Source organism: Drosophila suzukii, chromosome 2R, assembly GCF_043229965.1.
Source record: "Drosophila suzukii chromosome 2R, CBGP_Dsuzu_IsoJpt1.0, whole genome shotgun sequence".
NCBI classification, from domain to species: Eukaryota; Metazoa; Arthropoda; class Insecta; order Diptera; family Drosophilidae; genus Drosophila; species Drosophila suzukii.
The window spans coordinates 14,927,502-14,954,767 of record NC_092081.1 but is presented as its reverse complement, the minus strand read 5'-3'; the positions used below and the strand labels follow the sequence as shown (position 1 = coordinate 14,954,767).

At 42.2% G+C, this 27,266-nt stretch overlaps 2 protein-coding genes and 1 long non-coding RNA gene across 5 annotated transcripts; 1 reads left to right on the top strand and 2 right to left on the bottom strand.

Moving 5' to 3' along the window:
- Nucleotides 1-849: 849 nt before the first annotated feature.
- On the top strand, nt 850-25,706 carry hbs (hibris). Of its 3 annotated transcripts, none has more exons than XM_065863404.2 (12): nt 850-1,237; nt 19,656-20,180; nt 20,336-20,506; nt 20,599-20,889; nt 21,131-21,430; nt 21,530-21,820; nt 21,883-22,185; nt 22,247-22,531; nt 22,606-22,887; nt 22,984-23,786; nt 23,851-24,255; nt 24,549-25,706. In XM_065863404.2, exons 1-12 carry the CDS (start codon nt 1,198-1,200, stop codon nt 24,555-24,557), a joined length of 3,705 nt encoding a protein of 1,234 aa, XP_065719476.2. In that variant the 5' UTR covers nt 850-1,197; the 3' UTR covers nt 24,558-25,706. The 3 variants fall into 3 exon arrangements, with proteins under 3 accessions (XP_065719476.2, XP_016930462.3, XP_016930461.3); XM_017074973.4 differs by having other exon boundaries at nt 19,653-20,180; nt 23,872-24,255; XM_017074972.4 differs by having other exon boundaries at nt 19,653-20,180.
- Nucleotides 2,428-2,967, bottom strand: LOC139352591 (uncharacterized). Its single transcript, XR_011603814.1, has 2 exons — nt 2,842-2,967; nt 2,428-2,785 (listed from the first exon to the last, which is right to left on the bottom strand). It is a non-coding gene; the product is annotated as an uncharacterized lncRNA (long non-coding RNA).
- On the bottom strand, nt 7,651-8,153 carry Obp51a (Odorant-binding protein 51a). The gene is made up of 2 exons (XM_017071878.4): nt 8,075-8,153; nt 7,651-8,009 (listed from the first exon to the last, which is right to left on the bottom strand). The coding sequence occupies exons 1-2, from the start codon at nt 8,135-8,137 to the stop codon at nt 7,710-7,712; spliced, it is 363 nt and encodes a 120-aa protein (XP_016927367.2). The 5' UTR covers nt 8,138-8,153; the 3' UTR covers nt 7,651-7,709.
- Nucleotides 25,707-27,266: the final 1,560 nt, after the last annotated feature.

Below are 27,266 nucleotides of genomic sequence, written 5' to 3'. Positions count from 1 at the left end.
TCAATGAAGTTTTCGTCTCACACCCGCAGCTCTAGAAATACTTTTACTTTTACTTTCATAACCAAAAGCCTAACACTCGAGACAACAACAAACACTTCGAAAAAGTTTGAAGCCCACTCTTAAATATTATCTGTGAAGTAGAACTCTTAAGATACAACTCTTATAATCGGGGCTTATACAGCTCTTATATGCTGTATCTCTTCTAAATCCATTCAGCTTCGAAAGTATAACTTATACAGCTCTTATAACAGACTTATACAGCTCTTATAGGCCAGCTTATACAGCTCTTATAGGTATAAGGCATTAAGATACTTTGGTGGCGCCACTCTTCGAAGACATATTCAGCTATATAACAAGATTTCCGTAGAAGAGTGCGTCTGCACAATTATCAGAGTCACAAACCTCTCTGGCGCCGAATCGTGGATGCTGTGAGAGAAATATACGATTTCCTCACGAACGATTGGGAAAAACGAAGTAGAGATGTTCTAAAAGATACGAATACGGCTTGCAGAAGTCACATAGTTTTAGATACCAGGCTTGTACATAGGAAAATAGTAAAAATAAGTTAGAATTTATGAAGCTAAGCAAAAAATATTTTTCCTTCCTAGTTGGTTGATTTGAATAAATGAAATATTTAAATATAAGACATTCTTACTTATAAAACATAAATGTTGTCTTATACGGCTGGCCTAGCGGTGACCTCAACCCCTGAACTTTAGGAATATCCGTATAAGTGTGACCGCCAACCGCTTTTAACGCACCACCGATGTTCGAGTTCGCTTCAATCTTTCAAGCCGCGCTTGGACCTGTCGGCAAAAGATACAGATACTTTGCGTTTAGTCTTGGTCGGTCTGCGCGTGGTCTATGTTGACAAACATTGGTGTGGCTCCCAGTAGCGGTCTTAGAGTGCGAAGTTATTGCCCCGAAACGTATGAAAATATTCGAAGAAAATAAATAAATACTTGAATAATATCTGAATCAAAATCTGAGACAGTTCGCATATACTGTTGGTGAGAAATAAGTGCTGGTAAAATGTTCTGCCAAATGCCCTACAAAGTGCGGCCAAGCCTTGAATTGGCTGGGGCTTGTTATTAACCCAAAAGATACAAAACATAAGCAAACTGTGAACAAGTTAAAGTGAGTGAGTGAGTGTGTCGCAATCTAACAACAAATTCCAACAATCGAGCAACCTACAAGATGCAGTTTTGGATAACTCTGACATTTGCCGTGCTCTTGGGTGAGTTATCGACCGCAAGTAAAAATTGAAAACATATGAACCGACGAATGTAGCTCACAGATGACCGCTTGCGAAATGTCTGCGGCAAAAGTTCATGACATTTTCGCCCGGGCCAGCAAACACTCAGCAAAAAAGAAGATGAGTCCCCTAGTCTCGGTGGCAGTGGCAGTCGTATCTTTCCATATGAAATGCGGCCCAGAGGATCATGAAGGGAGGGGGGTGGGGGAGGATGGGATCTCGGGGGGAGATACTCCTTTGTCTGCTTGCTGGTTTTTCCAGCGATTTTTAGTTTGCTTGCCGTTGACATTTAAACACTTGTTTTTTCGCTTACCCAGTCAACGACGTCTGCGGCGGTTGCTGCTGCTGTCGCTGCTGCCGCTGCGGTTTTTGCCACACAACAAATAGATGTAGAGAATAATTTTCTTGCCACAGCCAAGTGTTGCTTTAACACACGGGTCACCGTCACCCCCGCAACAATCCAGCCAGCCAACCAACCAACCCACCAGCCAACCAACCACCCACACCCACCCTTTACATGCAAAAAGTTTTTCGTATAAATTTTTTCACAGTTTCAGTTATTTTCCTCAACAATTTCTGCAGCCTCAACTTTTATTTTTTCCGCCTGCTTCGGCTGCTGTTTATTTGATTTATGCGACATAATTCAGGCGAACTTTGTGGCACACATAATTTAATTTTTGCCATCACTTCGAAGGGGAAGTTGTTGCAGAATGGCAAGGTGAGGGGCATAGAGTGGTCCGGACCGGCACTTTAACTGACAAACATTGTTGCCATGACCGGGCGCTTTTTAATTATTTTTCCCTACACTTTTGTGATGACAAAGTTGGCGCTTTTGTCTCGCATAGTTTAAGTTTTATTGTCGGTATTTGTTCATCTGTTAATTGAAAACTATTTGCATATCAAATTTGTGTGGCGTTAAAAGTTCTCTTTTTTAAATTCGTGTACAAGTCGAGTGCTAATTGTCGAGTGTTAAGAATTTATGTTGCATTCAAAGGTTGAATCTATCATCTATATGTATTAACACGATTATTTTGTTTGGTCTTCCTAATGCTACATGACGAATTTATTAGTGGGCTTTGAAAATGTTTGATTAGCGTATTGTGAAACCTGGTGGGAGAAGACTGAGCGGCGCTAACTGAAGGTTAGAATTATTATTTTATTAGTCGATAACGTTCAGTAGTTTATATTTACTATTTTATTTTCATACGAAATATTTAGTAGCTTCTTGGAGGCAAAAAGGTTTCTAAATATAGAACATTTTTAAAAAAATTGCCTCCATTCATATTCCTTCAAGTTCTTTCGTAGACAGTTACTTAGCTTATAGCCGAGCTCACATTTGTTGCTATCCTTAAGTTCTAGGCATGGTTCTGCATTCTTGATTCCATGTATTTCGACCTTTTCATTTACAATTACCTTCGTCATTTCAAAATAACAATGATAAAAGCACTTGATTTTCATATCTTTGGGACGGCTTATCAATATGTTTGAGGTTACTCCCTCCTTCTTTGCGCATACCTCTAGTTTTTCATCCTTAAATATCCGGTATTTATATATTTGTTGTGAGCAAATACTATATTATTACTCACATTACTAAAATAACCTGATGTCGAACCGATCACGAGCAAGAGAACCACGGCAGCCAATTTGTTCATTTCGAGAACTCATTCTGATCAGTAATCAGTTAAGGCAGCTTATATCTATAAGTTTTCTCGCTAAGCTGCTTGAATACTTTTTCCAAACTAATCTTTTAAAGATTTTACTTGCATATTTCGTGTTTAAATTGTAATTTTTCGGTCATATAACAGGTATTTATTATCAAAACTATAATAAATATTATGAAGTCTCACGTCTTGATGTATATTTTTTTTATTATAACATATAAATATATTTAACGTTGATTAACCAACTTAATGGCTATAAAACGATGCATATAAAGAGAAACAATTAACATGGATACATAACAGAAAGGTGATTAGCAATTTTAATAATAACCGAACAAAAATCGATACAAAATATAAAAAATATTGCATTAAATGGTTATTCATATATGTATCAATACTTAAACACAGGGAATAAACTTACTTAGTGGTTTATAATGCAACATGACGAATCTATTAGTGGGCATTGAAAATATTTGATTATTGTGCTGTGAAATGGGGTATGGGTATAGTGAGCGCAGCTAAAGTAAATGCCAGAAATCAATGGAAAAGTGTTCATAGGTGAGCAGCGATAATGAGCTTTAAAAATTGAATTTTCTGTGTTAGTGCTCAATGAACTGTGCATAAACAATTCCAACTAACAATTTATGCCGCTTAAATTGCCATAATTCTCTGAAATACATTTTAATCGCATTGTTATTCGCATTTGTGTAGGCAAAGTGACGTGAAAATTCCCAGAACTTAGACACTTACCATTTAAATTATATAAAGAAAAAATATAACACAAGACAGAAGCACCACAAAAAAACAGAGAGGAGGCAAATGAGGTTCCTGACAGGTTAGCTATATCATTACACGAGGCTTACTTCCTTGTGGCATTAGCACCTGCCCTTTCTCAGACTGGTGTACACACGAAATACAAGAAATAAATTCTTACAGACAGTCTTCAAGGTTTGCACGCGTCGAAAATTAATACAGGCCAAGCTGCAAAAGGCAAAAAACCGCCAAGAAACCGCTGGCCAGGAGGCAAAAAAAAAAGGGAACTGAAGTTGGCAAGCTGCTAAAAGTCGAAATACACCTGCCCAGGCACACTCCAAAAATTTTCATTCACAAGGGGCAAACCTACAAAATTAGTTTTATGCCGGCACATACATATATGCCAAGTCTTTTTCTTTCATTTGGCCTCTTTTTTTTTGTAGCACAACTGGAAAATTGAGGATGTGGTTAGGCGCCGGGGAAGAGTGGAATTCACCAAATCTCTTTTACCCACATTGAGCTCGTTGTAGAGATATCCGTCCATATGTACTGTCAGCTTTATAATCCGCAGACGATTTACGTAGGCAAATTGAATTAGGGCTGCAAAACCTCGGCAAACAGAGTGGACTTAGAACCCGATTTGGCTTAGTGCCGCAGCCAAAGCTAAAATGTGTTAGCAGACAACTTTTTAGCATAAATCCTTCACTTCACAGTACAGTGCAGTGCATTGAACCAACGGCTTAAGCCCAGGCCAGGCTAATCGGTGTTGCCCAACTAAGACCACTCGGCAAGTAAGCCACTTGCTCTGATTAAAAGCAGCAAAAAAACACGCAGAAAGGAGTTAAAAAATGAGTGCAAATTATATGACGAACGGGTTATGGGGTTGCGTACAAGAGCTCTAAGCCATAAAGAGCAAATGATGTTGGTACTAGCCTACATAAGGCAGCTCTTCAAGCTGCCGACTGACCGCGTTTGGCTCTGGCCACAGAACAGAAAGCCGATGTGATGTATGTGCTCCATTTGGATGGATTCCAAGCTGTCCTTAGGTCCAAGTGCCCGCCTCATTACGGAGCCCATCCTTTTCATATTTTCCACTTTTTGGTGGGCTGGAAAATTGAATATTTCAGCATAAAGGAAAAACGGGAGGGCATTTGTGTTTTTTATTCATTTTTGGTACAAGTAGGAAAAGGTGCAGTAGCATCCTTCTATTATATTTAGAAACTTGACTTGTGAAGATGTCTGAGTCTTGGAAAAGAAATCTAAGCTTCCCCACAAGTTCCAAATTGTTTTCATTTTTTATACTAAGTGTAAGGTTTTTTAATGTTCGCTTCAAACATCTATTTTTTAGCCTATCTTAAATGGTTTTTCTTATAGTAAACAAAGGAACTAATTAAAATTTTGCCGTCACAAAATGATAATTACGAGGCACTTAGATGACTAGAACTATAGTTCTGCATTTTATAATTAATTTTTTTTATTCATTATTTATTATTATATGAAATTATATATTGTTGAAATTTATTATAATAATACAAATTGTATGGTATGATCGATTTTGTTTTAATAATTTTCTATACCACTTGGACAGAAATCCAATGTAAGATAGTGTTCTTGGCAGCAGTTTTAACTACTTCTATGCACTCTACTCCCCATCTGATCATCCAATGCCGCCTGAGTAGCATCTACAAAAAGGTGCATTTTTGCCACCTCATGTCTGCAACTTTTTGCTTGCTTGCTGGGATACTCGTACATATACATTCATCAGCCTGCATCTGCATCGGAAAGTGCCGCATAATTACAACCCCCGGTCGTACCTTCTCATTTGTGAACATCTCTTTCCATCCCGGACTTTTTCCCTGATCATAAAGTTGCGACCCCAAACACAAAATGCTGGTCATTTGTTTTTATGTAAATACAAAATGTGCTGCCATCTTGCTGTTGTTAAGTTGGCTTATGCACATTTCCCGCTCCCCCAGAAACCCCTACTACTTCTACTCCATAAACTGAATTCATCCTGAAGCAGTATTTATTTTTTGGTTGGTGTAAACATTTCTATTTGGGCAGGCAGTTTTTGGTCAAAAGCGCAAAACATGTTCCTTATTATTATTTTTTTTTGCAAATTCACTTCCGCCAGAAAGCCGAAAATGAGCAACGAAAAGCAGCAGAAAATTGCTAACAACTTCTTTTCTTCCCTGCGCTAGCAGAAAACATTTTCTTTTGTGCAGTAAAAATAAGTAACAGTTTATGAAAATTTGCCAAAAAGTATCAGCAGGCCAGAACAAGAACAAAGTGCGGATTGGGAGTGAAGTGGAGTGGCTTTTCCTGTTTCGCCGTGGTCTGAGAACCATTGTAACCGAAAAAAGCTAAAAAGCTGCCCATTTAAAAGGCGTTGACACTCCCCGCCAATTCGTTCTCTAGCCCGCCTGAAATTTGTGCTAACGAGTTGTCGTTGTTTGCTTTCCTCAACTGGAGGGCCGGGTCTTCAATAGGCCCATGCGATGAGTCGGGCTGAAAAGTTCCCCCACGCTCCGTCTCGTCTTTGTGCTAAATTGAACCAATTTTTTTTGCTCTTCCTCTGGTTTTTCCTATGTTTTTGTTTTCTACAAACATATTCTGTTTTTATGCTGCTGCTTTTTTTTCTTGTTTTTGCAGTACTTTGCACGTCAAGTGAGTGAAAACCCAGCGCCGGAGAATGTGATTTCCAGCCTGAGTGTGAATGCGAATGCGCTTTCAAAGCTCGGCTGCTGTCTATTCATGCGTGCCACACATCGGCAGGGGGTGGTGGTGCGGTGTTTTCGGGGTGGTGGGTCGGTGGGTTGGTGGTGCAGGGCCTTCAGTTCCTACATGTGTATCTACACACTCATGGAACACCATCCGGATTTCTAAGGATGAACAACGATGAGCCAGAGTCGTGAAATTGATATTGTTGTACTTTATGTTTATGTCGAATCATTATCGTTGCCTATCATGGCCAATTCTGATTATAAGACCAATTGTGATTAGGTATTTTGCCTGATGATATTTGATCGGCAAAGCCAAATAATTTGATTAATTGGTTCCCTGCCTAGCTTAAAGACCAAGATAACAGAGTTTCAAGCGCAAGATTAAAAGCAGTAATTATATTTTGACTGACTGAAAAAGCAGTAAGTTTGTATTTTATTCTGTTAAAACTTTGATTTTTTTTTTTTAATTTTTACGTAAATAAATGTGTGTTATTTTCTGATTATCTAGTGCCGTATGGTAAGTCCCGATAAAAATAATGATGTATGATTTTCCACATTCATCTTTGTGTATTTTTGTCTTCAACAACCAAATGTTTGAGTTTTACTCCTTGTGATAACTAATTATAATAAAATTCTCTCATTTATACAATAAGCTAGACTGTCGTGCTGCAGCGATTGATGTAAGGCCATTCTATTAACAACATCTGAAAGACATTCAGCTATATAAGATTAAAAGAACTAGAATACTATGCACCAGGCTTCAAAAAGAAAAGGTCAGAAAATCAAGGCAAATAGAAAATAATATGCATGAGCGTAAATGAAGGGCCCACTCTTAAGGACTGTAAGTTCTTAAAGTAAACTACTTAAGTTTTTAGGATTTTCAATGAATTGATAATACTTATATTCCAGCTCACAATGATTGTCATCCTGTATATCGAAGCATGTATTCTGTTGATTTGTCGAAAGACCCCTATTCGAAAGCTCCTTTCGGATGATCTTGCATTGGAAATAAATTCTTGTTTTTCCAAAATGCAATGGATAAAACACTTTAATCCGTTGTCAATGTTGTTTTTGTGACAACAGCTCATTTTTACTGGTTAAGCAATTTTCCAGTTCTTGGTCCTGTTAAAAAACGTAAGAAAACGTTTGGGGAACAGGCCATTTGTTAAAATTTTCCCCTTTAAGGTAATCCTTTATATATATATTTAGAACACGCGGTTAAATAACATTCTGATACGAATAATTGTAAGAAAAAGACTTGTTTATTCATTATGCAAGTGGGATGAGACCCAGTTTATTAATACCAATTCAGTAAAACTAAGGCAATACGTCGATGTCCTTTTTAAGACATTCGAATACCAAAAATCCGAGCTCACACTTGTTGTTGCTGGGATATGTTATCTTCAGGCATTTTTTTATCACTTTAGCATATTTGTCGTAGTTCTCCTGGGTTAAATTTAGTACGGACAGATCGGGTTCGTCGACTCCATTGGCAACTAAATCAAGCTTTTCCAATTGACAAGCGTAAAAGCACTTGACTCGACTACTGTGGGGATTGTTATCAAGAAAGTATGGGGTAATTCCGCCCTTTTTTGCGCACTCATTTGCTACCTTTTGCTGATTTTAAATTAAAGTATTTGCTTATAATTTTTGTGACAAAGAGAAAATAAAGCTTTACTTACGAATATTGCTGAGGCCAGAGGGCCGAGCGCCATCAAGATAACCAAGGCACCCAATACTTTCATTTTGAGAACTGATACGATTCGGTGCCATTCCGCCACTTTTTATACGTTCTTCCATTGAGTCTTTGAACTTTGCTTAGGCTAATTATTCCATCGAACACTATATTTCGTGATAGAAACTACATTATCTGTAAACTCTTTATACAGTGATTAATGGCTGGGCAAATGCCTACAAAGTTAAAATATGCAAACGTTCTTTTGAGGTTTGTTGAATAAGATCTGTAATAACTCCAGATTATTAAGTATAATCAGCGTTAATAAATGACTACCAACGGAGGGTTGTAAATTGACCATAACTATTTGTTTAAAGTTATACTTGCTATTTATATAACCTATTTATAAAATGTATAATTTTAAATCAATTTTAATTTCAATTTTCTTGAAAGACCTGATGTATTGCAATAAGTCTTGTAAATATTTAGGTAACAACGTACTGAGTTGTGGTTAATCTCTCTGGTTTTTTGTCATTGCTTTAGGGTTATATTAGGTTTATCTTATAGTCAGCACGAGCTCATTGCACTTGGCTTGCCATTGCAGATACGAGCAGCTTGTTTGGAAGTGGGTGTGCGTAAGGTGTCAGTGGCACCTACCACGATGACGTCGGGTACAAGTTGATACTCCTACATCACCGCCAAGACCCCCCCTCCCCTGCAAACCAGTCTTGGCCAGGAGAGGATGGAGCTGAAGCTGGATGCAGATGCAGATGGAGTCGAGGCTGCGGTGTCTGGGCCTTCTGGCTGTTTTCTGTTTTCCGCTGGCGAACTGTTGACTGCCAGCTTGCCACTTCACTTTGGAGGGGCAAAGGGGGTACTGGGTAAGGGGTAGGAGGGTGGAGGGAGGAGGTTGGTGGGTGTGGATACAGCCGGGTTTCCATTGCATTTTCGGTCATTATTCAACGTCATTGCAGTTTGCTGCTGCGGTGGCAGCTTCAATGATGCATAATTTGTAGCGTTATATAAATGCAAACTGTGTTGATATTTTTTATGCTAATTGCAAGCAAGTAAAACTTACACACACACACACAGCCGGTACACTGTAATTACATGAGCCCGGGTGAAAAAAGAAAGTTGACAGTTAGGTGGCGTCAACGGCAGCGGCAGGTACCAAACAAGTTGCAACTGCAACAGCAACAGCAACAGCAATTGTTGTCGCTCCTTATGACGCGACAGTAACGAGCAAACAAATATACAAACATCTGTACAGTATGTGTTTGCAAAATATACGTGTTTGTATCTGATACATGCAATTATGCATGACGCGCTCTCTCAGATCTGCAAAAGATACAGTTGCCGCAGGCGAGTATAAAAAAATATTGGGTTAAAGATGTGTAACGTGCGAAGTTGGCAAGCCAAAGGTTTTCTCTATTGAAGTATAGAGTTAAGTGGGCTTTGAGAGCAATGATATAGGTAAGAACATAGAATGGTAAAGACCTTATAGCACCTGTTTGACTTTTGACTTACTAACTAGATATATTGGAAATGTTTTATACTTGTTCTTTAGGTTGCCATGCATTTTTTAAATAAGTCTATTAGAACTAATTAAGTCCTTAAGCCCATCTTAAGAAACCAATCTGAAAAGATTAGGCACGAAAGCGATCCCCTTACCAATTAATGGTATATTACCCATAAGAACCATCTCCACTAAGACATAAATTCTCGCCTGCAAACATCGCTCTATGAGCGATTTATGAGGACGAGTGAATAATTGGCAAACAACGCCGTCTGGTAATTAATAAAGTTTAGCTTAAGTTGACGGCAAGCGTATTGGCAGTGCCATAAAAGCACTGTCGTAAAACGCGCTCCGAATTACACGAAATGCTGCTCCCCGAGCGGTGGCAAGCATAAAAATTCATCTGAAGCGCTCTCAATAAATTATCAAAAGCCGAATGGGAATACTCGATGAGCAATTGAATATGCGATTTCTATGGTCATTAATCTCGTTCGTTCGGTGATACGATACGCTGGCAGCTAAACAGTTCCTAACTCGATTTCCAATAGCTCCAGCCAATTTGGCTATGCAAATAGCTGGAGTTGAACGCTCTGTGTTTTGTCAGTTTTTTTTTCTTTTTTTTTTTTATCAAGTACTGCCAATTAACAAGCCCTAGACATAGGATGTCTGTGTGTGTTTGCGAATCGATATTTACTCAATTAATTTATAACTTCCGCCAGTAGAGGGAGATGGCCAGAGTCGAAGCGACAGCGATTTTTCATTCATAAAAAAAGAGGCAGTCGAACTGATGAAGCTCCGCCGATGTCGCTGCCTGTCAGCGGGTTTTTCAAGCCGAGTTGCCCGCTCTCTGCGGCACAGGAAGCAATCATCGTGCTACAAGTCATATTAACTTACGCTGGGCGCACAAAAAATAAGTATATACCCATATATACCCATCTGGTGGAAAAGACGGACCCAGAATCACTGCAAAAACAGAAGCAGCAGCTGGGAGCTAAGAGCTGAGAGCTGAGATCTGTGAGTTGGGAACTGAAAAGATGGGGTTCGATTCGGATCCGATCTGGTCAGCATATGTTGTCCGGCAACTTTGCGCATGCGAAAGTTGCACTCGAAACTATCAATGAAGGAGGACCCAAACCGGACCTGTTCCCCTCCGAAGACCCCTGGTATAGCCCCCCTCTCTATAAAAGGCTTCCAGTCGAAATGCGAGCAGGTGCACCACTTACCTATACTGGCAAACATTTCATAATGATGGATGGCCAACACAAACACACTGGCGCGCCTAAGCCGGTTTTTTTGAACAGCGTCAGTTGTTTGTATCTTTTTGTTTTGTTATTTTTTCTCATTTTCTCGTGTTGCCTCAATTAAACTGCCAGGGACGTGGTCGAAAACCCACAAAAGTGTACGGTAACTCTTGGCCCAAAAAAAAAAAAAACGAAAAAGAATATAGAAAAAAAGAAGCGAGATACTTGTGAAAACTGAATTAATAACGTGTCGCGTCAATGTGAGAATTATATCAATTTTCAGTTGCAGATGCCAGGCATGTAAAGTTAATATTTAGCACTAACGAACTTTTCATGGAGTCCCCCCCAAATAAGATGATTGATGGTATCGCTCAGAGTTAATAGAATGACAATAACCGGCAGGCCGTATGAGTGATGAGGGTGTGAGAATGCCAAATTGTTAGGGACATGAGTTTTCGGAAACCGATGTTTTCGTGTAGATAACATGGAGGAATACAAAGCGATGTACAAGAATGTTTGATACAGTATCGGTGTTATTTCAGAAATTATTTAGTTCTTGAGATGCAGATAATCAAGAACATTTTACCCCAAGAGTTCCATTCATAGGGAGTTCGGTAAAGGTATGCCCGTAATCAGTTTGTCCCAATTTCTTGGGCTCTAAGAGCTCTCGAGTGGAATTACCTTTAGCTGGCGGCATTTTTGATTCGATTTGATTCGACTCCACAGCAGTGTTAATTTTGACAAATGAACATTTTGGTTGCTGGGCATGTAGAGCATGGGGAACAATCTGCCAGCTTATCTATAATTTACATGTTCTGACTAAACTGGGACTCTACACAAGGCACCATGTGGCTTTGTCTCTGCTTAATTGCGGCCCATCGACTTGGCCTTTTGTGCTGGCCGTTGTTTTGGCCTCAAACTAATCAGCTCGCAGCCATTAATCTGGGCATAGTGGCTTGTTTCGATGCAGCGGTATCTCGATTATCTAACTTTCGAGGGAGAAGTTGTGGCTGGTCGAACGTTATGCCCGAGTGGTTTCTAAAACGCCGCCAGATAACTTGAATTTCTGGCTCTTTGGTGACGCTTGACGCTTGACTGGCTTTGTAGTTCTTTTTTAGGTTTTTGTTTCTGCCCCATTATGAGCCAAAAGTGCAAAATAAAAATCTGTTTTATGTCCCCCCATTAAAATCTGTGTTGGCTCTAAAATGGGATCCGCTGGCAATTGCAGCGGTGTTTGAGTTTGGTCCGCATCTTTTCACACGCTGCCTACATAAATCTCGAAAAGTTAATGAACGCATCCTTGAAACAACACATTTATTTATTCACAAAAGTATGGATAATACCGACATTTTGCCCGGCAATCAGCCGACCATTAAGCTTTATAAAAACAAATGGGTGAACACACGGTCCCACAGTTAACAGCAAGTTTTGTGCTGCATACATAAATAAAATTAAACAAAACATAACAAAACCTAACAAAAACAAAAAGAAAACTTTAAGCCTGGCCCAAAGTGTGCGGGTGCCAAAACAAATAGTAGGAACTACGATCGTTTATGTGTATTGATTATACTTGCAAAATATTTTAAATAGAGGAAATTGTATTTTCCCATCGTAAAACATACAAAAGAAAATTTTAAATATGCTATTCAAATGCTGTATTTACGATGGATGAGTTTATGTGGCATATAATTTTATGGGTTTTTCGTTCCAATATCCTTTTGAATTTTTAATAAGCAATTTTGGCAGAATTCGAATGTTTCTAAGACTTACATACGTTAAAGATACATATTTTATAATGTTTCAAACTGGAAAATGCTGAATGTTGCTGATTTTATAAATCGGATTTGCATAGTTATGAATTGGTTTATGGGTTTCCGTTCAAATATCACATTGAATTTTAATGAACACTGTTTTTTAGTAGTTTCACAAGACTCGAAGACTTGACTAAACTAATTTTGTCTCGCAAACAAAGTTCAGAGCGTCAATAAAAACGGCAAAAATATGTTGTTTGACCTTTCGGCTAGACAGGCCCGACAAGCCGAGTCAGCCAATGTACCGCTCGGGGCCCAGACATTATAATTATGCAGCTGCCACATACACAGGGGCATGCAATGGATGGATGTGGATTGGAGTGCTGGAGGATTGGGGGCCTGGAGGAGCAAGAGGTGCCATCGGTGCAATCGACTCTGTCTTGGCATTTCAGCCAAGCGACAAGTGCAGCCGTCGTCGATCGCCGTCGTTGGCCAATTCAGTGCGGCATTAAACTAAGCCGTTTCAAGCCAAGAAAGCAGCCAAAGCCAGGTGCGTGCTTTGGGTTCGCAAAAGCTAAGCCCAGACAGATATACCTATACCATTCCTATATACAAACATACAGCTCCGTTGGACATACCCATACTTACCCACCGCTCCAGCTAAATTTAAATTCAGTTTAATATGCGCCGCGAACTGAGGCAAAGCCCACGTCTTTTGTGGTCTTTGTAAAGCCATTCATATGGCGGTTACCATTCATAAGCCCGTAGTTTTTTTTCACATATCCGAGTGTATATCTCCTTTACCTGTCCACAGCACGTAGGTTGTGTCGACGGCTCTCTTAGTTAGTTCGCCCCTCTTGAACTGGTTTGGCTTTGATTTCTTTATGGGTCTATTGCTGGACCGTTTTTTTTACTACCTCTGGCCAGCTAGATTTCTTATTCAAACAGTCGCTCCGAGTTCGTGGGTTCGGCCTAGAGACCTCAGGCCCCTCCTGGTGGCTCCCCAGAGAGTTTCGAGATCTGAAAACTTTTCCAGGATATTGGGGAAAAGAAGAAAAAAATTAATTTCCATGGTGGCAAAAGTTTAACCATTTGCAGGAAATCACCCCACCAAGTTTTACGAGACTCAGCTAAATAATATTTTCTTGCATATTTTAAGGAGGCCCCCGAACCCGCCACCTCCCGGACTTTCCATTTCATCCCATTTCCTGTGACTAATTTATTTTCATAGACCACAACTCTAGGTGCTCTAAGGAGGTTTTATGATTTTCAATTTATGACTAATAAAATTCGTATATTTTTCGTTGCTGGCCCCGCGTTGTGGGTGTTCAAAATCTCTCAGCCCACGCATTTGGCAGTTGACAAAACTGGTTGGACGAGCCGGATTGACAACCGGAGTGGCTTACAGTCATAAAATCATCAAATCTATTACTGTTCTCCCTGCGTTTTTATTATAGTCGACCGTCGAGAAAAATTGAATTTTATTTTTCCCGCCTCACCGAAAATACTTTTATTTTGGACCAGGGTTTTTAATCATTCGATATGTTTTTTTTTTTTGCTTGTTTCATGGTTTTATTAAAGCCCTAAACTGTGCGGGTATCGTTTTAGTTGCAAAACTTAAATAAAACGTTCTAGCTGACATTCCTGACGAATTTCCGTTCGGCTATAAATTCAGATTTTTAGATCCAAGCCGACCAGCCAGGCCGCAAAATACTTTCAATTTCGCTTGGAAAAATATTTACTGCTGCGGTGCGGCAAGAATTTTGAAAATATTCCTTCGCATAGTCGAAAAAATAGTTGACACGACCGAGGGGCAACATTTTTGTATTAATTAACGAAACGAAAGATGAAAGTCCCGAAGCGGGAGGGTCGGCACTTTGGGGTCGAGGGGTCACATCTCCAACCCAAGAACTCGTGTTCATCTAAAATGCTCATGAAGCAGAAAATAATTAATGTTAATGCCTCCAAATGGAATCGGTGAGGGTCTGGCTGGACGCTCTAATTTGTGCAGACCGCAAAGTTCATAGCAAATTAGTTGATTAGTTTAACGTCGATGGGGCCAGGGCTCTTGGCATTTGATATTGGCCAGGACAGACCACATTTGTTCAGCTGCAAATTTTATAATTCAATCAGTGCTCAAACACACACTGAGCAGCCAGACAGAGACTCGGTAATGCGGCAATTTGCGAGCATCCTTAGGATCTTTGGGGGGGTGGGAGTTGCTTGGGGGTCCAACAACAATAAACAAACATTTCGAGGTCGTTAATACTGTCTCATACCCACCCACCATCAACATCTTACTCACTCTCGATTCGCGCGATTCAAATGCGTTTTATTGTGAATTTATTAAGCGTGCCCAGGGCGCACATTAAATGCCTGGTCGGTGACACTCCAGTTAGGGTATGCGGGTTCAGAGTGATGATTAAGTCGGTTCTGGGTCAGCAATAAACTTGGCCACCAAATGTTGGGGTTTCGGTGAGATGGGAAGATATAATTGGGCTAAAGGAGAGGGTATTTCGAAGTATTACCGACGGGTTCTCTTGAGAAACCAATCTTGAAATCTGGAATTGACATCGCATTTTTTTTAGCCATCCATTCGTGGAATTTAAGCAGACCCACTCCGAAATTCTCTCAATTCTAAATAATTAAATTACATATCCATCTGGCTTATATCACCATGAGCACAGACAGCGTTAGGGTGGCTAAAAACCGCTTAAGCGCCGGCTGCAAATCGGCTTGGCTCACAATTTAGCCAAGTTTAAGTCGCTGTCTCCGTATCTCTCAGTCCACAGCACATGTGAAAAATAATTGTTATGGCCGCACCGAAATCCTTTCCCTTGCCATTTAAAACAATTCGAAACACTTTGCCGGCGCTTAACATGGCTGACAACAAATTTGACACACCAAAGCCGCTTTAATCAATATAATAAAAGACATTTGTTGAGCTAGCAGGCAGCCGCAGTAAAACCAGTAACCAACAAAAAATGGTTAACAGGCGCAGATAAAGTACACAAGGAGAAAAAAATTTAATTAAATTTATAACGCAAAGCCGCAAAACCCAGAGAGGAGATTTATGTGCCCGTTAATTTTGTCAAAGCGAGTAGATGCCGGCTAAGTGTCCTGCCGGCTAAAAGGAGTGTGCACAGAACCATATAACCAACAGCACAACAACAAAAGCAGGGGGCCCAAAACAGCAACAGCAAATGAAAAAAAAAAGAAAAAACCTCACCGGATTTCCTGTGATATGCCACAATATTTTCCATTAACGCGCTGGAGTTACCAGAAAGTGGCAGCGTGAGCGAATAAACTGGAAACTGGTCTCGATAAGGAAAAAACACAGGAAAAAAGGAGCGAAAGAGGAAAAACAAAAGGCCGAATGTGCGTTGGTCCAGGCCACTTCACTTCACTCCGGATCCTCTATTCTGGATTCTGTATTCTCGATTCTGGATTGTGTCTCTGGCCCTCACAGCCTTTCAGACCAACAGCCTCGCAGCCTCGCAGCCTCACCCTCTGCGACAGTTGCTGGCTTTGTATGAGTTAATGACTTGTAGATAGTTTAACTTACAAAGCAGCCAGCCAGCGGAGCAGGCCTTCTAGGCCCGATACACCAAGTCGATGGCGGTGTTGGCCGAGAGAGAGGGCCAAAACGAATGGCAGTGGGCTAAAACGGGCCGGGACCTTCGAGTGCGTTGCGTTGACCATTAGTGCGACATCCGGCGTTGCGCTTCGCTTGGCATTGCCACACGTAACCACTCACGCCAGAGATGAGCGAACATCTTAATGGCGATTCCATCTTGGGTGCTACCAAACTTAAGATCGGAATAAACATATAATGTTTTAAAAACAAAAATTAAAACTTTTTAACGTTTTTGGATTTTTAAAAAAATGTTATATAGGTATTTTTAAATGCAATTGTATCTAAAGATCAGTTATCTTGTTCTTTAGATGTCCTGAAAATAATATTAATAACATCATCAGTTTATTCGAGTGTTTTGAGAATTTAAAATCGTCTACCTTTGTATTTGCTCCATAATCCTCAAAATATTTTTTATTTATTGTTTAATTTACTACTGATTAATGACTAAATATTTTCCAGATTTTTTGAACTTTTAATGAATTTGTACATTTTTTGTAAATTCTAAAGACCAAATTTCTTGGAGGCATAACCTTAATAAAAACGTAAAAACGTAACGAATGTTTACATACCGAAAACCTGCAGTACGATTTCAGTTGCAAACATAACGTATTCAGTGTATATCCTGTGGGAATAAAACTACATAAATGGCATTTTGAATATGGCTAAATGATGAAATAAAATATTGAATATGCATGTACATCCCCTTCTTTTGTGTTCTCTCCTGTGTTTTAAAAAGCAAGTCCCTGCGAAAGTGAAAATGGAGTTCAACTTGTGTAAGCCAAATGCAGTGCAAACTTCCTGCGTGACTCACTTGGGGATTCAGGCATCTCTGGGTCCTTCGGCCAGGACCTGCAGAGCTCGAAAACTATTAGCAGGCTTTTGAGGCCAATGCAGGCCAGCACACTCACTTAACTTGCGGCCAGGAATCGGCTTTGGCATAGGCTCAGCCGCAGGCACATGCAAAGCCAAAGGCCGGAGTAGGAGTACATATATAGTCCTGGGAACCCTGAATCGACATCATCATCATCAACATCATTGGCATCGAATACGGACGTACGCTTTGCGGTTAAGCAGTTAGTTTAGTTTGCGTACAATTTGTGGGACCCGTTGACAATTACAGCTGCCCCTGGGCCCTGGACCCCCTAACTTCCACTGACCACTGGCCAGAACGACGGATACATGTGGTTCGGTACTCAGTGCTCGGGGTTCGGGAACCCATGAATGAAATGCTAAACCGGTTGGGCCTTTTGGCCTGCTGCTCATCTTTCATTTACTTTGCACTTACTTGACTCAGCCAGAGTGTGTGTTTTGTAGTCTTTTCCTCAGCTCGACTGCTTCTTTGCTTCCTATTCCTACTGTCACACTTCAAGGATTTCTTTGTTGGCCATCCTGGCTCTGGCCTGCATATGTGTGACAATTACCCTCAGTATATTGTCTTTTCTTCGTGCCAGCGGGGTGGCTTTCCTGCCGCCGACTCGCTGCCCTCTCGGCCATAAAACCCACAGAGTCGCAGCCATATAGCCATAAACCCATCTACCATCTACCATCTTCCCGTCTTCCTCCCGTAATGACACTAAATGAGTTGTATGCATGTTGCAGTGGGCCGGGTCTCAGTTTTCTCTGTTTTTGTCGTCATTGTCAGTGCAAAAACCTGTCAAGTTGTGCTGTTTTTTGTTGCCGTTTTGTTTTTTCGACGTCGTCGTCGTCGTCGCTGGTTAATTGCCGCAGGAAATGTTCTGGCAGTGCCGAGTTGGTCAACTGTCGCTTGGCTTAATTGCTTGAACTTTGGCTGGCAGAATGGCAGAATGCAAATTGAGGCGTCCTCAAAACGAATGACTAACTTCAGAAGTGGGTGGGCTATTGGGCTATTGGCCACATTTTGCACATTTCCGCCCTGACCAATTCATATCCGCTTTTACCCCCCAACCACCGACGTCTTTCAAGACCATCTTGTCCGCCGTCTTCCCAGACAAATAATCAATTAATCCGCTGATGAAGTCCACGACAGAAATGTTTGTTTTGTCTATTTGTTCGACCATTTGTGGCCAAGACTCACCTCACGCAGCGCACAGTGGCACCGAAACCAGTTTAATTGAGCAATGTTCGCTGAAAATAAACTATATTAATTAAACCCGTTTCAATCGGTTCGGAATTAAGAATGTTATAAAAGATTCGCGCTTGACAAATGGCTAATTCATTAGTCGAGGTTGGGCTTGAATTATTTATCGCAGATAAGGCGACAGTTGTCTTTAGCTGGGTAATTTATAAGAGTTCGATCAAGCGGGAGAAATGATTAATCGCGCATTATTTGCCAGCAGGTTATTATAATAAACTCGCATTTAATTGCCTGACCAGGGTCCAAAAATGAAACTTTCTCTGGCACCCACACATCGTTTAGGTTCCGTTCCGATTTCCCAGTCCCCCAGAGACAGTGTGCGTGAGTTGTCAATGCTTTTATATACCTATGTAGATTGCTCTAATGCTGATTAGGTCGGCGACACACACATAGGGCTATTACCATCATACGAATACAAAACCCCGAGTGAGTAGGCCGTTCAATTTGGTATCGAACGTGGCCGGGTCGTTTCTTCAAGGCATTTTAATGCTAATGAGCCGCAAGCTGTAGATGTAGACCTACTTCGGGCTAGGTGTGGGCCGATCCAGCGTTAAACCGACTGTGCGGAGAACAGAAAAGACCGATGGATATCGACGGACAGATATACATCCATGTCTCAATGACAGCCTGAGAGTTGAGTTCCCCCCACCCCCGGCTGACACATGTGAGCGGAAAGGAAACGAAACGATTCGAGTCGAATCGAACTGAATCGTACTGAATCGGAAAAAAGAAGTTGTTCCAAATTAGTGCGATGTGACTGAGCGACGTCGTCGGGGCTTACGCTTAAGTAATGTGTATTTTATGTGTGGGCCGTTAAACTGGGTAACCGTGGCCATCTGACTCCGACTTCCATTCCGATTCCGATGCCAGCTCGGGGCCCTGACAGGTCGACATCCATGTCGATGCGATGCCAATTGAACTGTTCCCATTGCCGGTGCACTTGGCAAACTACGTGCCCAAATGCCGAACGTGCCGATTAACCATGCGAATTTCCTTTCCATCTCGTTTTATTTTACACGGGGAGAAATATCTCCGAGTTAACCGATAAGGAGGGGCAAGTGCATTTCCTCAAATCATTTTGATTCTTTCAAATACATTTTTAAAATTTACTTGTTAAGTTGAAATAAAGGTATATTGCCTTAGTTCTGAAGGCAATGCTGGAAGAATACTGTTTAATATTCATTGTAAATCTCTTAAGCTTTAAAATTCACACAATTCCATTTGATATTTATAATATTTATTCCATTAAAACGTCTGCGTTCCTATTAGAACCTATGTGTATAACCAAAATCACTAACCATCTCATTTATTTTTCTCTCTGCAGCAGTTACCATCTCCCACGGAATGGCTGCAGTTACGGCTCCAACTCCACCTGTGCAGGTGGCGTCCCCGGTTGTGCAAAAGTTTCGCCTAACGCCCCACGATCTGCAAATTCTCGAGGGCACCGACACCCTTCTCCGCTGCGAGGTGTCCAACCGGGCCGGGAAGGTCCAGTGGACCAAGGATGGCTTTGCGTTAGGCTTCTCGGCGGTGATTCCGGGATTCCCCCGCTACTCGGTGCTGGTGGATGCCAAACAGAATGCCTATAATCTTCAGATCAAGAATGCCACCCTAGAGGACGACGCGGAATACCAGTGCCAGGTGGGTCCGGCCGCTGGGAACCCAGCCATCCGGGCAAATGCCAAGCTGAGCATAGTGGCCGCCCCCAGCAGCATCGTTATCGAGGGCTATGCCCGGAATGCCCGCGTGGAGGTGGAGGAGCGCCAGAACCTCACGCTGCACTGCCTCGCGGAAAACGCCAATCCGGCGGCGGAGATTGTCTGGTTCCAGGGCGAAGTTCCAGTTGCCACGGGTGAGTTTTGTCTCTAGAAATATTCAAGAAATAGTAGTTAGATATAAATAAATTCATAATAAAATCTCCCTCTTAATTCACTTCAAAACTGCTTAAAAGCACAATGCTAATATCAAATTTTCAACCAATTTGGGTGATATTTTCTTCCCATGTAGCTCCCATTGTCTCGGTGAATCAAACTGCCCCGAAGCGCTTCACGACCAGCTCCACGTTGCACCTGCAGCCCCGCGCCGAGGACGATTACAAGGAGTTCTCCTGCGAGGCCCGTCACAAGGCCCTGCCCCCCGATGTGCCAATGCGCGCCCAGGTGCAGCTCTCCGTGCTCTGTAAGTGCATCCTGAATGGCCCGCGGGTCCTTTGTGTGTGTGTGCCGGGCAAAGTTCCTAATCCCAAATCCTATGCCACCCTTCCCTTGCAGATCCACCCGGCGCCCCGTTCTTTGAGGGCTACAGGCAGGGCGAAAGCCTGCATCGCGGCCAGGAAGTTCAAATTGCCTGCCGCAGCCGCGGTGGGAATCCCCCGGCCCAATTGACTTGGTACCGGAATGGCGTGGCCATCAGTTCGCCGCAACGCACCTCAGGCCGTCTGTCGGAGAACGTTTACAAGTTCACCGCCGCCGCCGAGGACAATGGGGCTAATTTGGTGTGCGAGGCCAAGAATCTGCTGGCGACAACTCCCCTGCGCGCCGAACTCAATCTGACTGTCCTGTGTAAGTTTCCTTAGCACAGCAAAGCCATAAAGCATATTTACTTAACCGAAATGCCAAAAAGAACATGCAGAGAGAAAAAGAATATACCTTTTAATATGATATTTAATCAGTGTAAAACAGTGCAAGGAAAACAAAGTTGAACATTATTAAATAATAATATAAATTGGTCTTCAATGTTTTCCCAAGTGTAAAAATAATATTTACTAAGGATGACCAACAAATATACCTCTTACTCCTATAGATGCCCCCAAGGACGTTTATCTAAGCGGCGCCAACCAGGCCAAGGTCGGCGATTCCGTGCAGCTGAGCTGCGTGACTGCCCCCTCGAATCCCCAGGCCCGTATAAGTTGGTCAATCAATGGACGACCCCTGGAAAACAGCACCTATAAGACCACCAGTAGCTCCGATGGTGGCTGGGTTAGCAGTTCCAACATCAGCTTGACCATCGACTCGCAGAGCAGGACCTTCATCGCCGTTTGCCACGCCCTCAACACGGAACTCACCCAGAATGTGGTGGGATCACACACCGTGAATGTCCTGTGTAAGTTTACCAACTACCCCTTGATCTTATCAAAAATTATAATTCACCACTTAAGGGTTATAATTAAATTATGAATTGCCTTATAAATTCCTCTTACAGACCCCCCTTCGCCACCCCTGCTGACAGGCTATAATGATGGTGATATTCTTATCTCTGGATCCATTTTAAAACTGCAATGCAGCTCCGCTGGTGGCAATCCCCCACCCACTTTGCAGTGGTACAAAAACGATAAGATTATCAATGCTCCCTCCAAGTTGGTGGATAGCAAAATAACCTCTGAGATGTCTCTGTTGGTCAACGCCTCCGACAACAATGCCATCTATAAGTGTAAGGTTCAGAATGCAGCCATTGACATACCACTTTTCGCCACCAAGACATTGGGAGTTCATTGTAAGTAGAAGGGTTGCTTTAGCTTGGGAATACAAACTCAAAGGGTTTTTCCCCCATCTTAGTTCCTCCAGAAACAGTCAAGATCAGTGTGGTGCCCAAGAATCTAGTGCCTGGTATTAGAGCCAAGCTGGTCTGCGACTCTAGTTCAAGTAATCCCCCGGCCAAGATCAGCTGGTGGAAGGATGGCATTCCCGTCGAGGGTCTCAACTTGGCCAATAGACCCGGTCTCTGGGGAGGTTCGGTGTCCACTCTGGAGATGTACGTGAACATAACCCAGGATCTGGATGGCATCATCTATACATGCCAGAGTCACAATGAGGTACTGCAGCGCAGTGTGCACGAAACCATCAGCTTGGATATACTTTGTAAGTGGTAGAGATAGTTTAATTTACTTAGTGGTCCTAAACCCAACACCTAATCCCCCAGATCCCCCCAAGTTCGAGACCTCGCAAAGCAATACCTTCGTAGGCGTTGAGGGGGCGCCGTTCCATGTGGAGTTGATGGCCAGCGGAAACCCCATGGTAATTAGCTATACCTGGACCAAGGACGGCCTGCCCATTAGCAGCAATAGTTTGAGCGGCCAGCGTTTGATCTCCGACGGACCTCGTCTCAATATCAGTCGTCTTAGTCGCAACGATGCGGGTGTCTACATCTGCGAGGCGCTCAATAGCCAGGGCACCGCTCTGCTGGAGGTCCATGTGGCCGTGGAATGTGAGTAGTGCCCCTGAAGCTCTTCAACTGACCCCCTCTAAAACTGAGCTCAATCTTCTCATACCCCCAAATAGATGCCCCCACAATCACAGCGGTGAGTGAGGGTCGCAGCTTTGTGGCCGGCGAACCGGCGGTCTTGGCCTGCCACATCCAGGCCCGTCCGCTAGAGGCCGCCCATGTGCGCTGGTCTCGCGACGGCTACGACCTCGCCTCCCGCACCATCTCCAGTTTCGAAAACGGAACCGCCCTGCTGCAGATTGCCAGCGTGGAGCGCAGCGACATTGGCAACTTTACCTGCATCGTGGACAACCAGCGAGGAGCTCCCGCAGCGCAAAATGTACTTCTGGTGGTGCAAAGTAAGTTGTCTAACAGCAAGTTTTAATTATATGTATATTACCCCATAAAAATATGAGTAATTAACCTTTGTTTGATATGCTTTTTTCTCTTTCCAGCTGCCCCAGAAATCGACCACTCCCCTGGTTACACACGCTATGCCGCCCGTTTGGGCGTGCGAGCCCAGCTAATTTGCCGGTCCCTGGCCTCTCCCCAACCAAGTTTCATCTGGCGTCGTCATGGCAAGGATCTCAAGATGCAGCGGCGCAACAAGTTCAAGAGTGTGGAGCGCCAGGTGGATACCCTTAACTATGAGTCAGCACTCCTGATCGAGAACACCTCGGCGGATGACTATGGGCAGTACGAGTGCGTGGTGCGGAATGCGCTGGGACAGGCCAGCACCACTTTGGAGTTCAGCAAGCCCTCGCGTCCGGATGCTCCGCTCCAGCTGAGGGTGGGAAATGTGAGTGATACGGGCGTGGAACTGAACTGGACACCCGGCTTCGATGGCGGCATGCAGACTTACTTCCGGCTGAGGCTCAAACAGCATGGCGAGGATAAGTACAAGTATGTGGACGCCAAGCCGGGACACCAGAATATATCCCTGGATGGCCTGAAGCCCGGAGCCACCTACTACTTCTCTGTGATGGCGGCCAACGAGGCGGGTGGCAGTAAGTTCATGCCGGACATCAAGTTGACCCTGAGCAAGGGCTCCCAGCCCCACTCGGCGGAGTATACCGAAAAGGACGAGCTGCCCAATGTGATGATCATAGGGATCACCTCGGCTGCCATGGTCCTGTTGGTCCTGAATGCTGCTTTGGTTGCCTGGTTCGTCATTCGTCGCCAGAACAAATCCCAGAGCGAGGCGGAGCCCAGCAACGATGATGTCTACTCCAAGGACGACAGTCAGTCTGTTTACAAGGTAAGAGCATGACTCCATTAACCCACTAATCCGATCTAACCGACTATTCCGAAATCCTAACCAGCTGCCCATCACTGCTTTGCAGGCGGATGTGCAGAAGAAGGCTGCTGCCTCCACCTATCTCGTGGAGAACGTGGACATTATCCAGTCGACGGCGTATCCGCCGAAGTACCAGGAGAGCTCCATGTGCACCCCGCCGTACCCGCTCTGCAATCCGGACTTCACCCGGACCCTGCCCAATCCCAAACGGCACAGTCAACGGAATAGTGCCACGGGAATGATCGAGGGCATGCAGATGCGCTCCAAGGACGATCACATGCTGATCTCCAATGGACTCTACATACCTTCACCATCGCCTGCCTCCTCGCTGGTGATCAAGGGTAGCTATATATCCTCACCATCGCCCGCGCCGCCAGCAGATGGATCATACTTCAATATGAGTGACAAGTACATGTCCTATCCACCTGTGGTAAGTTGAAAAACAGATTATAATAAATTTCGAATATAGGTAGATAGAGTTATTGGGAGTCCCCCTACCTAAAAAAATTAATAATAGCTTTATGATAATCCCCCTACCAACGCTATAATTTTGGTATAATTATGGAAACGAAATATTTAGAAATGAACGCTGCTCCCCATAGTAATCCAGATCAATCTCAAGATCTTCCCACTCCCCGATCATTAACAGCTTGTTAGAAACAACCTGTATTTATCGCATTTCTAACAACCTCTCCACCTGCCCTCTTTTCTTTTCATCCACAGACCTACTAAGCCGTGCTGAGCGTCAATGACAGCGACAGACAACCCAACCCAAGCCAGCCGAACCCAGCTAGACTGATTGACATACATCATTCATAATCACCATCGAAAACACGAAAAGTTGAGAACCCAACAGAACACGTATCTAAAAATGGACTGTCTTTTGGTTACGATTGGTTGTTGGCCATGGCGTTGCTGTTGGTTTTATTGGATTTTTATTTTTTATTTTACGTTTGTAATTATTACTATATGACGTTGATTATTACGGAGCGCAAATGGAGAAACCATGTTGAGTGTGTTTTGAGAAAAGACATTTGCATGCGGCGCTCGAAGGCTGTGATAAGTACCTGTGCCCAAAGCTCTGGAGACGTTGGCACCACCGCCACACGGAGTTGGAAAACACGCAGGCCCAACGTCCGCCAGCAAGACCAAACGATTCGGGTCCCCCGAAAAACTCCATCCATTTGAAAGGGGGGCCCGAGATATATGGTATATTGGTCTGGCCACGGGGCAGGTGCGCAACCCCCGTTCTACAGAAATGCCTGCCCTCCACCCACTTTAGTCCACCACAACCCGAACATCGGCAGAAGCAGAAGCAGCAGCATTTAGTAGACACCACAAATTAACAAAAAAGGGAAAAGAACAACAGAACACTCTCAAATATTAATTCGTAGTAAGGTCTTTCGATATTAAGTAGTAGGAATTACGCATTTTAGCATTTAGCATAAATATATTACGAGTCTGGCGAGTCGTGACTCACTCTCATTAGCAGTTGTTCAAGTTTAAGCTATAGGACATACCAATATTTATCAACATACGTACTATAAACATAAACATAAATGGATATACACATACACCAGGCCCGAAAAGCGTAAGCGTTCGACTTTCAACGAACCCCCGATTCGAAATCACCAAAACGAAATAGCGACTTCAATTATATGAATAATTTTAAGTGTGACTTTTGCTAGACCTAAGGACCGAGACATAAAAAATATATTCAAAATAAAAATATTTACAGCATTCAGCGACTTTCTTTTTATCATGCATGACAATAATTATATACATGGTAAAGAAGTTGATGCATGCACGCGTGAGCGCCAAAAATTAAGCTAAAGAACTCTATAAATACAAATTCAATAAACATGTTAATTATAAATTTGACTTCAACAGCATTTGCATTTAAATTAATGGAGGAAGAAGCGAGATAAATACGTGTATAAAATAAAGTTTCTTTAAATAAAGTAAATATTTAAATGTAATATTTAAAATATAAAATGAAAAAAATGTGGTAAATCTACAGCAAAAACGACAAAAAATACAACAAATTTTTGTATCTTCAAAGAAAAAAAAATATTTGAATAAAATTACAAATTTTTCAAATTAAAATAAAGTGTTTTTACTTCCGGGGGTAATTAAAATGGTGTCGGTACGCCTTTAAATACCGATTATTTTCCACATCTAAAAGCGCATTTACTTCATTATGAAGATTATAGCTCAGAGATTATTATATGCCCAAGCGCTATTTAAATTCCTTGCTCCCCCTCCTCAGAACCGTTTTAAAGATTCACCCAAGTCAGAAATATGTCCAGTGTCATCAATCAGCCCCCTGACTTCAGTCATCATTCTTCATTTTGCCCTCGAGGCCTTTTCCTGATGGGCGTGCCCACTTGCACCTTAAATGCCGCCTAATTGATTCTATTTTTCGGGGCCAGACAAAGTGGCGGCATTTTGTTTGGAAATTTTATTAATTAATAGCTACACCGCTCCGCTTAATTAATGGAACATTTAATAATACATATTTTTAATTTCTAAAATACGGAATTAACAGTTTGCGAACGTGGTCTGGGGCAATCAGCTTTCACAGCCTCCAGAAATCTGCGGGCCTGACAGGTGGTCTAAAAACCAAAAAACTATGTGGAATTGTTTCTCAAACCAAAATTATTTCTTATTAAGTGTTTGCTTCCACCTCCAGTTGAGGTTAATAAAACTGAAACTGCCATTTATTTTGCTACATTTTGCTGACTGGCAGGGATTTCATTTTAATTAATATTCAATTTTGCAGAATTCGATTTTGCTTTTCCATTCTGGGCTTTTGATGTTCTACTCTGCAGTGAAATAATTTGTTTACTTATTTTATTGATTTACAAACTCCACAAGGTTTCAGGCATATCGAATATTATTAAATTCAAATTGCTTATTATTACAGTTAAATGGAGTATTTGTTTATTTGATGCCTCAACGCAATTCCTGTTAATTAAAACAGCAATTTCAGTTTAGGATTTCGGCTAACTTCATAAACATTATTGACATATTTCCATAATCAAATCAATTCCAATATAAATGCAATTTTAATTACCATGTTTGGACTGCCTGTCACCGCAAATTTCAAAGCTTTTTCTGGATCATATACGCCTTGATTGCCACTCGGTGCAATGGTAGAAAAATAAAACAATTAAATTTAATTTTCAGCATACTCCGTCTGAGAGCCAGCACAACGCACAGCAAGGGCAAAAAACAACAATGCATAATTAAGTACACTGAATTCATTAAATTTTAATTAAAACATTTGAACGGCCAATGGATTTTTATTTTGCCTGCCAGCTTAGCAAAGGCACTGGCGGTAATGGAAGGGATTTAAAATAGAGGACTTTCTAATGCCCTAGCCAATTGTTTTGCAGATGCTGCTCTCGAGGGAAAATCAATTTTCCCTCGCCGTCCTCA